The sequence below is a fragment of the Gekko japonicus genome, unplaced genomic scaffold (genome assembly GCF_001447785.1).
Source record: "Gekko japonicus isolate JY-2015 unplaced genomic scaffold, Gekko_japonicus_V1.1 scaffold298, whole genome shotgun sequence".
Lineage (NCBI taxonomy): Eukaryota > Metazoa > Chordata > Lepidosauria > Squamata > Gekkonidae > Gekko > Gekko japonicus.
Genome location: NW_015163615.1, coordinates 680,241 through 694,831, shown reverse-complemented (window position 1 = coordinate 694,831; position 14,591 = coordinate 680,241). Strand labels below are relative to the sequence as shown.

The 14,591-nt window shown below is 44.5% G+C and overlaps 1 protein-coding gene across 1 annotated transcript in view; it reads left to right on the top strand.

Moving 5' to 3' along the window:
* Positions 1-14,591, top strand: part of UBA7 (ubiquitin-like modifier activating enzyme 7) — a 54,739-nt gene that overhangs the window by 22,309 nt on the left and 17,839 nt on the right. Inside the window, 6 exon segments of the mRNA XM_015407406.1 lie at positions 6,916-7,071; positions 7,324-7,489; positions 9,682-9,878; positions 10,443-10,507; positions 12,238-12,418; positions 14,008-14,082. Coding sequence (XP_015262892.1) covers positions 6,916-7,071; positions 7,324-7,489; positions 9,682-9,878; positions 10,443-10,507; positions 12,238-12,418; positions 14,008-14,082 — 840 coding nt within the window.

Here is a 14,591-nt window from a genome sequence, read left to right as displayed (position 1 = left end):
CCCCCGCCGTTTTTCACCCGTGCGGGTGATCTCCGGCTTTTTTTTAAACGTTCGCTTTAGAGCACTATAGCAGTATAACAAAACACTCCATGCATTCCAATGGGGTTGATATAATGCTATTCCGTTATAGCGCTATAGCGCTATAAAGCAAACGGTTTTTTAAAAAGCCGTTTATCGCCCGCGCGGGCGATAAACGGCGGGAAAAAGCACATCGGAACCGGGAGAGGAAACTGAGGAGTACTTGGAAGCGGTTGACAGGTAAAACGCTTCAGCCCCGTTTCCTAAACGGGGCAGAAGCAATTGTGTATGAAATGATAAATATATTCCGAAAGGGAACCAGTTCTCAAACGGTTCTGTCTGAAATGACAGACCAGAAACCGTTTGGGAACCGTTCCTCTTCCGGAATATATCGCCTGTCTGAAATTCCTCCGTGTTTTCTGGGTGTTATGTGGCAGCAAAGTTGGCATCTGGGTTTATTACAAGCTTTGGTACTACTGTCCATATTCAAATTAGATGTTGTGTTATTGTGGGTGAGAAGTTCTTTAGGATAGGGGAGCTGTCTGTGTGCAAGAAAAGGTTTGCCACCCAGTACTTCTGAAAGAGAACTGTCTGAGGGAGCGGTGGTGCAGGCAATATGACACCTGCGGTTAACATCTGTAGCAAACAGACATAAAGGCTGTTCGAATTCCCACTGCAGCCGGGTTGAGCCCCCGGCCCCCGCCCCAGCTCCCGCCAACCCAGCGGCTCTAAGAGGAATGGGTACCTGCCCTAGGTGGCAGGGGGCACCCTCCTCCTGGCTCTGCGCTGGGAAGGAGATCGGCAGCGGCGAGGAAAAGGAGAGACGGCGGCGGCGAGAAAGAAATGGCGGTGGAGAGCGACCCAGGAAGGCAGCGGCCGGACCGAGCGGAGGCGGAGTTGGAGCAATGCGATGACGCGGGACACAGCGCGGCAGGAGCCGTTGGGACATTGGCCGCAAAGCTGCGCCCGAGACGCGGCGCTCCGAAGGAGAGAACATCAAAAGAAAAAGCCTGCTCGAGCCTGGCCGACAGCCATCCGGATCGCGGGAAAAACAACGAAGCTGCCGGAGCAGAAAGACTATGCCATAAAAAGGGTGCTGGTAGGATATCCCTTCCCCTCACTGCATTGTGGCCCTAGATAGGCATCAACTACGTTGTTGTAGTACTCTGTGAACCGCTCTGAGACCCATTAGGGGTCATGGGCGGTATATAAATCACATGTAAATAAAAAAATTTTAAAAAATTATTCAGTAGAGGTTGTAAGTTGGTGATGATGTGTTGAACTGTTTTGAGTTGAGAGCTGCATGTGACCACTAATGGTGTTCTGTTATTCTCTCTTTTGGGCCTTTCTTGCAACATGTTTTCTCTGGGTACCATTCTGGCTTTGTTGATCTGTTTCTTGACTTCAAAAGGTAGATACTTTAGTTCCAAAAAGGTTTGTTGTTGTTATGCTGGAATGCTTAACTGTCCTTAAGAAGATTAAATGCGGTTGGGGTGCAGCCAGCTATCCCTCTTAAATAGCTTTTCATGCAAATTCCTTCAAAAGTACTGGTAGTTCTCTAGCAGTTTGTGCTCTAATAGCTCAAGCAAGTCTTTTGAAAGATTGTAGGGGCTTCTTCCATAATTAATAGAGAAAGAGTATTTTGCAGCTTTTCTAATCACAAGAGCAGCTGCTATCTTTTCACTTAAGTCATCAGTTGAAACGTGGGGTGGGGAGGGAGGAAAATCTTTAGTAAATGTAATGTCTGCACTGGTTCTTTGTGTAAAGTACATTGATGTGAAATATATTAAAGGCATGACCTAAGAGGAGTAAATGTACAGGGCTGCTTGGCTTTGGTACTTGGTAAAAAGGCAATGGGGTAACCAAGCTAATATTGATTCCTAGAGACTTGCTGTTTGCTTTCCCCAGTCAATTGGGTATGAGAATGGGACCACTCTTTTTGGACAATGATGATGATGCCTCTGGGATTCCCCAGCACTGTACCACTGGAGTGCGGGATGTTAGTGTGTCCTTATTTTTTTATTCTGTCTCTTGGAATTATGTTTCTACCCTTATTGTAGCAGAGAGATCAGCATTGACTTAGGTCTCCTTTGCTCTGGCAGACATGAAGTGGTCAATGTACCCTACATGGTAACTTAGCTTGCAAGGCACGTTTCAACCCAATTTGCAGCACACTATTCTTCCCTGGCACACAGTTTGGGTGTCACTGATATAGGTCAGTGATATAAAGTGGGGTGGGTGTGGAGCACATTACATAAGAACATAAAAAGAGCCCTGCTGGATCAGGCCAATGGTCCATCTAGTCCAGTATCCTGTTTCACACAGTGGCCACCAGTTCTTCTGGAGGCCAAACAACAGGGCATAGAGGCCGAGGCCTTCTCCGGTCTGATGTTGCCTTCTGGCTCTGGGATTCACAAGCTGATTGCCTCTGAACGTAGATGTTCTCTTTAGTCACCATGGATAGTGACCACTGATATCCTCCATGAATCTGTCTAATCCCCTTTTAAAGCTGTTTATGCCTGTGGCCCTCACTACATCCTCTGGCAGCAAATTCCACATTTTAATCACTTGCTGTGTAATGAAGTATTTCCTTTTGTCTGTCCTGAATCTACTGCCGATCAGCTTCATTGGATGCCCTTGAATTCTGGTTCTTTTGGAGAGGGAGAAAAATTTCTCTTTGCCAACTCTCTCCACCCCATGTATAATTTTATAAACCTCTACCATGCCCCCCCATTGTCTCTTTTCTAAACCGGGAAAAAATTGGCAGACTATGGAGTAGGCAGATAATGAAGAGAAAAAGGGTGCAATGAGACACCCCCCACCCTCCGGCTTCACTTTTCCTTGGAGCCTGTTTTTACTCAAGTGGTGGGCTACAGGGTAACCCAGTGCTCTCTGCCCCCTTTTCCATATTTAGATACTGTTCCTTGTTGAATTTAATTCAGTCTTGGTCTGTTTCCTTTTACACTGGTTGCCGTGATCTGGGAGGATGAAGCCTGTTTTGTTCCTCCTCATTCACAGTTGTCATTTGTTATGATTACTGCCTGTTTCTCTGTGGAGAGGCTGTCTGCTAATGTTAAATAGCTTGCACAAAAATCCATAGGTCTCTCAAATGTCCTGTGTGGGTCTGTTGTTGGTTTTTTTAAAGTGGCATTTACTTTAGGTTGTTCCCTTTGCTGGTCAGGAGATAGTTTATTCATTTAGGCATTGATGACATGAGACTGGTGGGTTGACTTTTCCCTTAACTTCAGTGCCTATTGTTCCAGAGCCTTGTGGTGAAGGAAGCGTTGACTGCACCAGAAGATGAATAATGATTTTTGTATGATGAGTAACTAATCCAGATCTGCTCTGCAGCTGTTGCTGGAGTTCCTTTGTAAATATAACATTTGCTCACATAGTTGCCAGTGAAGAAACCTGGAAGGATTTCATCCCAAAGTGTAGCAAATTTTTAAAGGTGGACCCCAGATTTTACTACCACAAAATAAAACTGCATGGCTTATGATGAAAATGGCAATTGCAATGGTCAGTAAGGTTTATTTCCAAGGGTGTCACCATCTGCAGTTCTGCATGCATAACTTTTATGGGAAATTTGGCATGGGTTAGAATCTTTGTTCTGTTTTGTGGCCTCTATGGCTTTGTGGTAGATTTAAAATTGGGCAGGCAGCTTCAGTAAAAAGCTCTTGAGTTTAGACAGTAGAGCTTCTCCTACGCGCATGCCTCCCTACTGCAGCTCAAATCCTGGGGTAAGAATAAACAATGCAAATTGACTATTTATAAGAGACTCCAATTTGCATAATATTTCTTGATTTGCTTAATCTGTTCTTAGTATAGCATTCAAGTCTTCTGGGTGCAGAATTTAGAATTAGGGGTGCACATGTATAAAAAGCCCCTGATTATAACTAATTAGCATATCTAATTTGATTTAAAAATTGCAGTGCTTTTTTTCCTGCAATGTTTTGATGGCCTTCCATAAAGTTTCAGAACACATTCAGTTGTTAGGCTCAGACATGCATAAATTACATTCTTGAAATGCATTTTATAGAACAGTCGAAAGCAGAGTTCTGGCTTTCTAAGTCCATTGAAGTCTGCTTAGAATTGCACTTTGTATTGATTTTCAGCACCAGTCTAAGCATGTTTACTCAGAAGTAATCCCACTGAGGTCCTCTTCAAAATAGCCATGCTGTCTTGGATTGTTATAACTGCATAAACAAGTTGTAGCAGATAATTCCAGTGCTGTCCCTGTTAAGCAATTATGGTCTAGTGTTTTCCTTGCTGTCCTCTCGTTTTCCCCCCAAACACGGCTTATGGGGAATTTCATTAATTTCTTTCTTTTCTTTTCTTTTTACTTTAAGAAGAATTGCAATGTTGGCCCAAATGGAAAAACAAAGTGCTACTGATGCACCTGGCAGGAGGAGCAATTAGGTTGTTGATAGCACCCCACCATTTCTTGATTTTACAACTTATTAAAAATGTCTTGGAGCACTGATTGGATTAGGATTTTGGATCAGGACTGCAGAATTTATATGCTCCTCATTCACACATTTACTGATCAGGGCAAATAATACCTCTAGGTCCCGTCCACACGAGGGGATTTTGGCCAGTTGCGGGCCAGTTCAGGGCCGGATCAAACCGGCGCGATCACACCACAACATCTGGGAAGCGTCCTGCTTCCGTGCCCGAACTGGCCCTTCCCCGCCCTAATCCGGCGCAAATTGAACCACCTACCTTGGGTGGTTCAACGTGTAGGTGCGCTTCAAGCCGGGCGTTTGATCGCCGGCGCTTCCTTGCGCCGGCTCAACCCCGGCCCGGAGCCGAACTGCGCATGCTCGGACATGCGTAGTTTGGCTGGCTCCCGTTCGGGCCATGTTTTCTCCCCGGCGTTTGATCGCGCCGGGGAGAAAAGGCGCCGCGGCCAGGGGATCCATGGGATCCCGCCGCGGCGCCTCAATGTTGGTGCGGCTTTTAAAAGCCGCGCCAAGAGTCTTTTCCCCTGCCGTGTGGCAGGGGCCCTAGAGAGCCAAGTTGCATCAGGACCATAGGAGAAGGACTTAAGCCTCTTCTGTCTTCCTAGTGCTACATTCCAGATCCAAATTGGGGTGGGTGGATGTCTGTTTATGGAAATGTAAAGAGATGGGAGTATTGATCAAGAATATCCAATGTCTCTTATAGCTGGATTTTAAGCAAAGGAGAGGCAGCCTTTGAAACTGCCCAGCTTGGTATACCCTCCTGCTTCCTTCCACTGGTGAAAGAGGTGCTTCTCTACTTTTGAATCTAACAGGTCCTGGAGGGATGTTTCTTATCTTTCACTGCTCCTCTCCTTCACTCTTTAATGTTCCATACACTAAGCCAAGTTAAACCTTTTCCCAATCCATCAAGGATCATTTTGTTTGTGCATGTTTTTTAGCTCCACAGGTGCGCTCCAGTGAAATAGCCATGCTGACAGATCAATTAAAAAAAAGAGAGCAAATGGTGGTATTGCTGTTCCTAATGAAATCAGGAAATGACTGATTAAAGGATTAATTGTGATGTTGCCAGTTGCTGGGAGGGAATAGTTCCATCCCTTTGCATTAAGTGAAACTTACTGCTGAATAAATATACTTCCAATGTCATCCTATTATAACTCCGCATAAGATTGCACAGTAAGACTCTCTCTGAGGATGGGGCTTTGTAGGATCTGAACAGGGAATATAGCTCTGTATTTTTCAGTACAGAACCAAAGTTATAACTTCACGTCCGGCTGATTAGGGAACAATATTCTTCAAAATGTGGCTGTGAATTAATAGCTCAATGGGATTTATTCCATTTTTTATCGCATAGGATTGCCACTTCGTCTAGAGTGCTGTGGAATGTTGTTCCCCCCCATGAATTTCACCTGTGTGTTTTTAAGTAGTGATGTTTTTTTTCTAGATTTCTGGTTCAAACTTTCGCACAGGTCGCTTCTTGTGTAGGTGAGAGCATGGTGAGGTCACTAGTGTGTAACAGGTAGTGTGTTGCTGAGTCATACACTGGTAATCTGGGACTTCACAACAGTTTCAAAAAGGTTTGGAACGTAGTTGATTTATTAGATAAAAGAGGGTTGGGTTGATATTACATCCCGGTTTTACTCCTTTTTCTTGTTTGAATGTTTCACATTGTTCTTTATGTGTTACACATTCGATGAATTGGCACACAGATCGGATGAGGCTTTAGGTTTTCCTTCCAGTGCTTGTTGTGTTACAAATTAGGGTTTAGTTCAGAGTGCCAGATGGAATCAAAAATGTATTTTGAAGACAAATATTTTCCCTTTCTCTCCAGTTTTTGCTAATGAGCATCTGTAGTGTAAACTGTGTCCAGTGATTCATTTTTCACAAGGAGAAAGAGCACAGTCTGTTGTTCCTCATAATATCTGCTCCCTTCCACTCCCTGAAGGACATTATTAGTCTGTTGAGACAGCAGTGGTTTCCTGATGATGTTTCTAGTGTCTATATCAGACTCTCTTACTTCACTAGACATCATTCCATCTGATTTTAGGTTTCTTTGAACATAATTTTTCTTCTTCTGTGTGGAGGAATTCAAGTAGAAAACATCATGTTAGAAATGAAAGCCAACTTAAGTTTCTCATGAGAGAAATGCAATCAAAAGCTATAGGAATCTAGTTTCCTGTTTGTGAATTATGCCTGAAAAGTATGGGTATATGTTTCCGTTCTGAATAACTGCTTTCTACACATACTCTTTCATGGGAACCAATCCAGTAGACTCACATGAAGGAAACTCTTGTACCAGAAACAGCAACATAACTGGGAAGTGTCTCCTGTCCCCTTATCCCCCACCCTACCACAGGAGATTCTGAGATCAACTAAGCTCAGAGCTGCATCCAGAATGTCCTAGGTCTTGTATCAGTCTTAACTGCCACTTCCTCAGGTAGGAGCGGGTGCCATTGGCTGCGAGCTCTTGAAGAACCTTGCAATGATCGGCTTGGCTGCTTGTGAGGGCGGGAACATCACCGTGACAGACATGGACAAAATTGAATATTCCAACCTCAACCGTCAGTTCCTCTTTCGACCACAGGATGTATCTGTAAGTCTTGCAGAGATGATGGTGAGAAAGAGACTTGGGAAATGTGTATGTATGGGGGTGCAGATTGACCAAGGAATGTGTCTCAAGGAACATTAAAAACCCATGCATGATGCTGAAAAGGAGAATCTAGGCTCTGATATGGCTGTTTCTCATGCTACCTTGGCTAATGGCTTTGGGCAATTGACCAAATGGAGTAATTTTTGTTGATTTCCATTCTAGCTCCATGTAATAATATTCTCTTTGTCTCTATAGAAGTGGAAGTCAGAAGTGGCAGCAGCTGCCATAAAGCTCATGAATCCCAGTGTCAGTGTAACAGCTGAGCAAAATCAGGTTGGGTCTGATACAGAGTGCTACTATGGAGATGAATTTTTCCTTGGCTTGGATGGTGTAGCCACTGCCCTGGACAGCCTGCAAGCCAGTGAGTGTTCCAGAGGGCATACCAATGCTTATCCTGCTGTACTGTGGGCATGATCATACCATGTTTGGAATGAAGTATGTAAACAGGATTTCTTTCCAGACATTGACTTTGTACAAATAATCCTTTACTCGGTCTTTGTGAAATGTTTTCAGAGCACTTCACAGCCTTTATTTCAGTTTCAACAGGACTGTGACATTTTTGTAGCACATGCTAGGATGGTGAAGAGGAAGGAAAGATTGAACCCTGCAGAAAAGGACAATCTAAGGAAGGGGTCATGACAAGAATAAAGAACTGTGTAGATATAGACAATTACCCTTTTGGTAACTCTGTCCACTCTTGTGTTTGAGTCACTAATAGCAGCTGCTGCATACATCTTTTGATTTAACCTTGTGGATGAAAAAGAAGCTTGCATATTTATTTAATTTAGGTCCCACCTATCATGGAACTCAAGACCACATCCACTGGGTTCCCAGGAGATTTCCCATTCCAGCATGACCAGACCCAGGCCTTCAGGTAGTCTGTTATAGCATATGCCTTCCAGCCATACCCTATGGCTCAGGGCATAATCTTTTCAAAGCAGAGGAAGAAAAGCATTGTAGGTGGACCATTCGCTGGATGCAAGATAGATCTTGAAAGTCTGCTTTGTCCTGGCCACCTGGTGTCCCTTGGATGGAAAGTTAACCTGTTCCTGCAGGTCAGGAACCCTTCACAAAGGGCTGTACGGTGAGCTGTTAGTGGAAAGTTTATGGTTGAATGGCAGAGAATCTGCTTCACATGCAGAAGGTCCCAGGTTCAGTTCTCAGAATCTCCATTTAAAAGGACCAGGTAGCAGGTGATCTGGAAGACGTCTGCTTGAAACCCTGGAGAGCCACTGCCAGTCAGAGTAGACAGCAGCGCTGAGTGTGATAAACCAGTTGTCTGACTCAGTATAAGGCAGCTTCATTTCTTCATGTGGATCCTATACATGTTTACTTGGAAGAGTCTGTTTCATTAGGGATTTACTCCTACTCCCAAGAAAGTATGCACAGGATTGCCACTGATTGATATTAACATCAGGATTGAGGAAGAGCCAGCAGGATCACCTCAAGGGGCAAGAAGGCTTGAATAAGCAGGGTAGCTCTCGCTTCCTTCCTAGACTTCTAAAGGCATCCCAGTCCAAATCTAACATTCCTGGTCTAGGCTGCCAATGCAGATCCAAATAATACCCACAGCGCTAATATATGGGATGTCATATTTGTCATGCGACTGTGAGTTAGAAGCCAGGAAGTCTACAGGTCAGATCGTAGCTCAGCCATGAACTCTACTAGGTGTCCTTAAGAAGATGTTTCCTCTCAGTCTCAGCTCTCTCACAGGTACTGTGAAGATAATAATACTGGCCTACCCCACAGGACTGTTGAAGAGGTATAGTCAAGAATGGAGATGATAATGGTATAAGTAAAATAGTAGTAATATTGACAGTGGCTAATGAAAGATTCTCTATGATTAGGGAGAAATGCTGAAATGGGGTTTAGATAGATTTAGATAGGCATCGTACTTTTAGACGTATTCTACATTTTTGGTATATTCGTATGCATTTTGGATTTTATGCATAATTTTATGATTTTTTTAAAGGACTGTTGAAAAGGCATTGTCTGTGCTTTCAAAACACGGGAAAAATGTCACGCAGCTAGGAAGCATCATTGATAGTAATAGCCATTGCAAAATAGTGTATTAGTGCACAAATCGCCGTCAACCCAGTATGCATTTGGCAAGACCGCTATGGCACCTCCAGCTTGGCACCTGAGTTGTAAGCCAAACCTTGGTCTCTGCAAATGGGAAGGAGGCTCAGAAGGCACCCACTTTGTTCTGTGTGGACAGGACAGTGCTGTATGATGGCTGCTGTCCATGGACTCTCTTCCTCCCATCCTTACTGGTAGGATATGACCCAATCTGCCTCTGTGCTGAACCTCCCATTCAGCAGTCTTTGAAGGGACCATGGCTGCAGAAAGTCCATAATTACTGTTCGGATAATGCCATCAACTGTCCCATTTCCCCTTCTGCCATAATGTCTTTTGTTGCTAGTTCAGGCCCAGGCAATAAAAACAAGAATCTGCAAAAGGAGCTTCCAGCTTGGCACCTGAGTTGTAAGCCAAAAACAAGAATCTGCAAAGGAGCCGTATTCCTGGTAGCTTTTCATTTTCCCTTCCCTGCAGGAGCATATGTGGGTAAACAGTGCACAAAGTACCTCAAGCCTCTGCTTGATTCTGGAACGGAAGGCACCAAAGGGCACGTTCAGGTCCTTATGCCCTTTGTGACGGAGCCATATGGCCATGCCGTGGATCGAGATGAGGACAGCTACCCTCTTTGCACCCTGCGCTACTTTCCCACTACCATCCAGCACACCCTACAGGTAGATTGCTCTTCTTATCCACACTTCTCCATTCTTTCACCAGCAGATCAGTTCCGCAGACCCTCAGACCCTCTCCTGCCTTTCTCTCTAGCTGGCCCATCCTTGAAAAGGGAAAGCTCACTTCTCAGCTGCCAGCGGGCTCTCCTCTTTATGCCTTGCCTGGCCCCTTGGCTCCACCTACTCTTTGCAGGTAGCTGCACTAGCACTGGGGTTGTCAGCATTGCTGACAGCAGGATATGGGGTCCATCTGTTTCACCCAATCGCCAGGCCAATTCCTTCACGTGCTGAACTCCAGCTGCTGCTTCTCATTCTGTGGCAGGAATAGAGAGGAGAACACATCCCCCTCTACTCTGCACTCCTACGGGAGGAGGACAAGGTGGGTCACGGTCATGCTGAGCCCATTGTATGGTGTCAGAAGGAGCACTGCAGCACTAGGGAGTGCCCTTTGTGCTAGGCCCTCTGTGTTTACCAGGTAGACCTGGGGGGAGGTGAAAGGTGCTGGTAATAGATCTTCTAGTGAAGTCCAAGTAGCCACTGACACTATTCTTTTCCTCTTTTTTGCAGTGGGCCCGAGATCAGTTTGAGGGTCTTTTCAGGAAGACAGCAGAGACCGTCAACAAATTTCTGCAGTGAGTGTCAGGCAGGGTGTTGGCTATGGGATTGTGGGTAATGGGTGTGGAGTAAGAGAATCCTGAAAGGCTGTGTTGAGAAGAAAGTGGATTTGATTAGGAGTTCCTCTCTGGGAGGAAGTTTGCTAATGTCTGGGCTGAAGAATAAACTGTATCTTGTTCTAGAAATTATCTGCTCCGTGAGCACAGGTGTCCAAACATGAGACCATTGGCCTTTACTGATCATTGCCTGAGAACAGTCATGGCCAGAGGGGCCTTTGCCTTTTCCCATTCTCTACTGGTTGGTGTTCTACTGTGTGTTGTAGAGGATCTAGTGTTGTATTAGATCAAAGAGACCTGGATTTGAGCCCTGGGTTTGAGTTCATTGTGAGGATAAACTGAGATAACCTCCATGCACTCTCCTTTTGGGAGGCTGGGTGGGATTAATGAACACACAACAAAATACAAAAAATCTTCCTGTCCCTTCCCCTTCATACATTGTCTTATTTAAAGACTCTAACCGCATACCTGAAAATGAGACTAAGGCTGATTTCGCACTAGAGCTGTCTCGCAGTTTCGTTGATCCTCAAAAAACAGGATCACAAAACTGTGGGGGAAATCGGGCGAAGCCACGGGTCAAAATCAACCGCGCAGCTTCGGGTGTGAAATTGACCAATAGAACTGGGGCAAACGGCAGCACAACAGCGCGGCAGCTCTAGTGCGAAATCAACCTAATTCTATCGTGTTAGTCCTTTCATTCAGCTGCAAGAATGATAGAGGCAATTCTCACCTTGGTAGCTTTCAGCTTTTTGGTGGGCTGTCATACACATGTGGTTACTGACCTAACTCTTAAGGAGGGGCAACATAGTACTGTCAGCCTAACCTACCTCACAGGGCTGTTGTGAGGATAAAATGGAGGAAAAGAACCATCTACGCCAGTTTGGGTCCCCGTTGGGGAAGGATGTAAATAAATAAATAAATGAAATTAAATATTTGTGCTGTGAGTTAAAGAGATAGACTGACACAGCAGAAAAAGTACTGTTTAATTCTTTTCCTTATTTTCCTGGTGAAAATTGTTCTCCCACCTAGCTGTTTGAACCCCCATTGGGGACAGCTTACAGGTACTGAAGGGAGTAATGATTTTAAGTGTGTGGAAAAAGTTAAGTAGCTCTCCCTCCACCCCAGTCTCCCCCTTTCAGTTGCAACTCTGATTATAGCATATTGTTAACAAAACAGTCGTAGGGAAAAATAATAACAGAACTAAAGGTAATGCGTAGTTCTGTCCTTAGACCCTACTTGTTTGGGTTCAGATTCTAATATGCCTTCAGAGGGTTATGTGACCTATGCTGTGAATTCCCCAAGAATGTGGAAATAGTATTGAATGAAATCTGTTTGTGTTTCTGTCTCATGGCTTTCAGTAAGAAATATAAAACCTGTTTATGTGGGCTTACTTTTGGATCCTGGAAAGATAATGCTGATGCTACTCTGTTTACGACTAAGAACATATTGTTTAAAATGAAGGTGTCTTCCCAGCATAATTATTTGGTGTGGTTTTTTGAAATTACTCATTTTTAGAAGTTGTTAATTTAGTTTTACTGCCGTGCTGGACAGCAGGTTCCTTTCTGTGGTCCTGCCACAAACAAAGCACACTCTGCACAAGAAGATAAGGTGTCTTGTAGCACTGTGGTGTTACATGACTTGTTATTTGGCTGCCACAGGCTAACATGGTTACTCCTGGACTCTGTCTGCAGGGATCCCAGCTTCTCAGAGACCGAAGAAGCAGAGGTTCTGGAGGTGTTAGAACTGGTACAAGCCAGTCTTCAGGAGAAGCCACATAGCTGGGGGGACTGCGTGGCCTGGGCCCGAAGGCTTTGGGAGCGACTTTTCTCTCATGATATTCAGCAGCTGCAGTACAACTTCCCACCTGACCATGTGAGGCATAACTTCAGCTTCTGTGTGAACCTTGCCATGGTTCCTTGTCCATTGCTTTCCCTGGCATTTTCTGCCTTTCTCTGTTGTAATTGCTTAGCGCTGGCTCTGAGAACTGGGGTCCAGATGCCCGGAATGAAATACAACCACTGTTGTTGGCAGCCACTTAATGTGATGTTTTAAAACTCAGCGGTGATCTTCCCACTGCCCGTCTTTCATCTAAGCATGCATTTTGTTGGTGTGTTCTTCCACCTACTCATAATTCACGCCAACCTTACAGTTCCTATCCCTCCAGAGTCGACCATTGACCTCTAATTCCTCGTTTTTGCTGGAATCACTCAACCACTTATGAGATAGTTGTAAAACTTCTCATGGGGCGGCTCTAATAGGTTTTCATGCAATTGTTTGTAGCTTTGCACCGTGCTACAAGCTGTTGGAGACTTGAAATGACTGGCTGTGTTCACAGTTATTGCTGTACTGCTTTTGTAGTTGTGGCAGTTCCCAAGCTGCATTTGTTCCCCCAGTTATATACCCCTCAGCAGCAATTGTGGAGTCACAATCACAACTGCTTGCTATGTGATAACAAAATAACATCCAAAGTAATGACAAGTTTTCAGATATTCACCACCATACAATGGCTTGGATCCTATACCTTGTTTCCACTTACATCCTCTTATTGTGGAGGCAGTCCTGTGCTCCAGAGCACATTCTTCTCACACTGAACTCTTTTCGACTCCTTGAAAGACATTGAGCTTGCATGAGCAGAGTAATAACTAGCATCAGAGGAACATAGCAGAGGACCACCTCCACAACAGAGGAAGAGGAGCACAAGTGGAAACAAATGCAGGATGCAAGCCGGTACACGCTTGTGATTGTGATTCCATGATTGCTGTTTTGATGGGTGAGTGAAACAGTGTGTGCTGCAGCATGGAAGCTGCCACAACTACCATGCTACAAGAAAGGCTGGCCTCGTTCTTCCCATTTACTCCTGTTTTTCTCTGTGTGCAGATCTTTGATAGTACCAAAGGCTCAGCTGTGAAGTCCGAAGGCAGCTTACAAAACTGAATTCCTTTTCTGTTGTTCTCTGTGTCAAGACCTCATTGATGATGACACCAACACAGATCCCATTGCCCATCCTCTGGATGCAGAGGCAATCATTCCCTCACATTCTGAATTAGTGTACTTCCTTTTTGCTCTTAAGTATACCAGATGTTGGTCAAGCATACCCAACACATCAGCCACACTGTTCAGTAGCACTAGTCACTCATGATAGTCTTCCCAAAGACCATGATGCCTTAACAGGAGTGTCCCAGGGGAACTGGATGATGCTTTTGGAATATGAATAATAACACAATGTTAGTTCTTCTCTCTGAACTCTGGAAAAATCAGTTGCGTATGCTGCGACGTCCTTTCTTGGCCCTTGACTTCTTTTCTCCTCCCTGACTGCATGCTCTCAGTCCTGTTTCCAGCACTTCACAGTGCAGATACTTTTGGCCTTATTCCAGCCCTTGGGCAGTGGAGTTTCCTTCCTTGCACTTCTTTCCTCCATCCTGTACTGCTTCCTGACTGACCCCATCTGTCTTTATTCGCAGAAGACAATCTCTGGACTTCCTTTCAGGTCAGGACCCAAGCAATGCCCTGAGAAGCTGGATTTTAACTTCAGTAATGTGAGTAAGGAACTCAGCTTGGTAGTAGGAGATTCTGGAATGAGACTGAGATTGTACAATTAGTAGGGAACACTCAAGGAGAAATTGAGGCAAGTTAACCACTTGCTAGACTTAATATTAAACAAAAGGTGAAAATGTAAATTCGCAAAACAAAAAGTTCAATAACCGTTCAAAATTGGTGCCTTTTTATTTTGTTACACAAACAGGGGTATCCCCCCTTACACCCACTTTCCAAATATTTATTATAAGAAATAACACACTTTTTCCAAAGAGCCTTCATCAGCAGGAGAGATTTTCTTCTTTCAGTTTGGTATATTAAAAGTGTGAGTTGTCCATAAATGTCCAAGTATAAGGTGTATCCTGTAGCTCTGTAGAAGTTTGGGGTGCAACCAACCTAAAGTTCAGATAGTGCCGCATGTCATGTGTGAAATCCTGGTTCTGCCGATGATTCAGTTCTTAATTTGGTTGTAGACACAAGAAGAAGAAGAAGAAGCTGAGCTAGGGAAGGA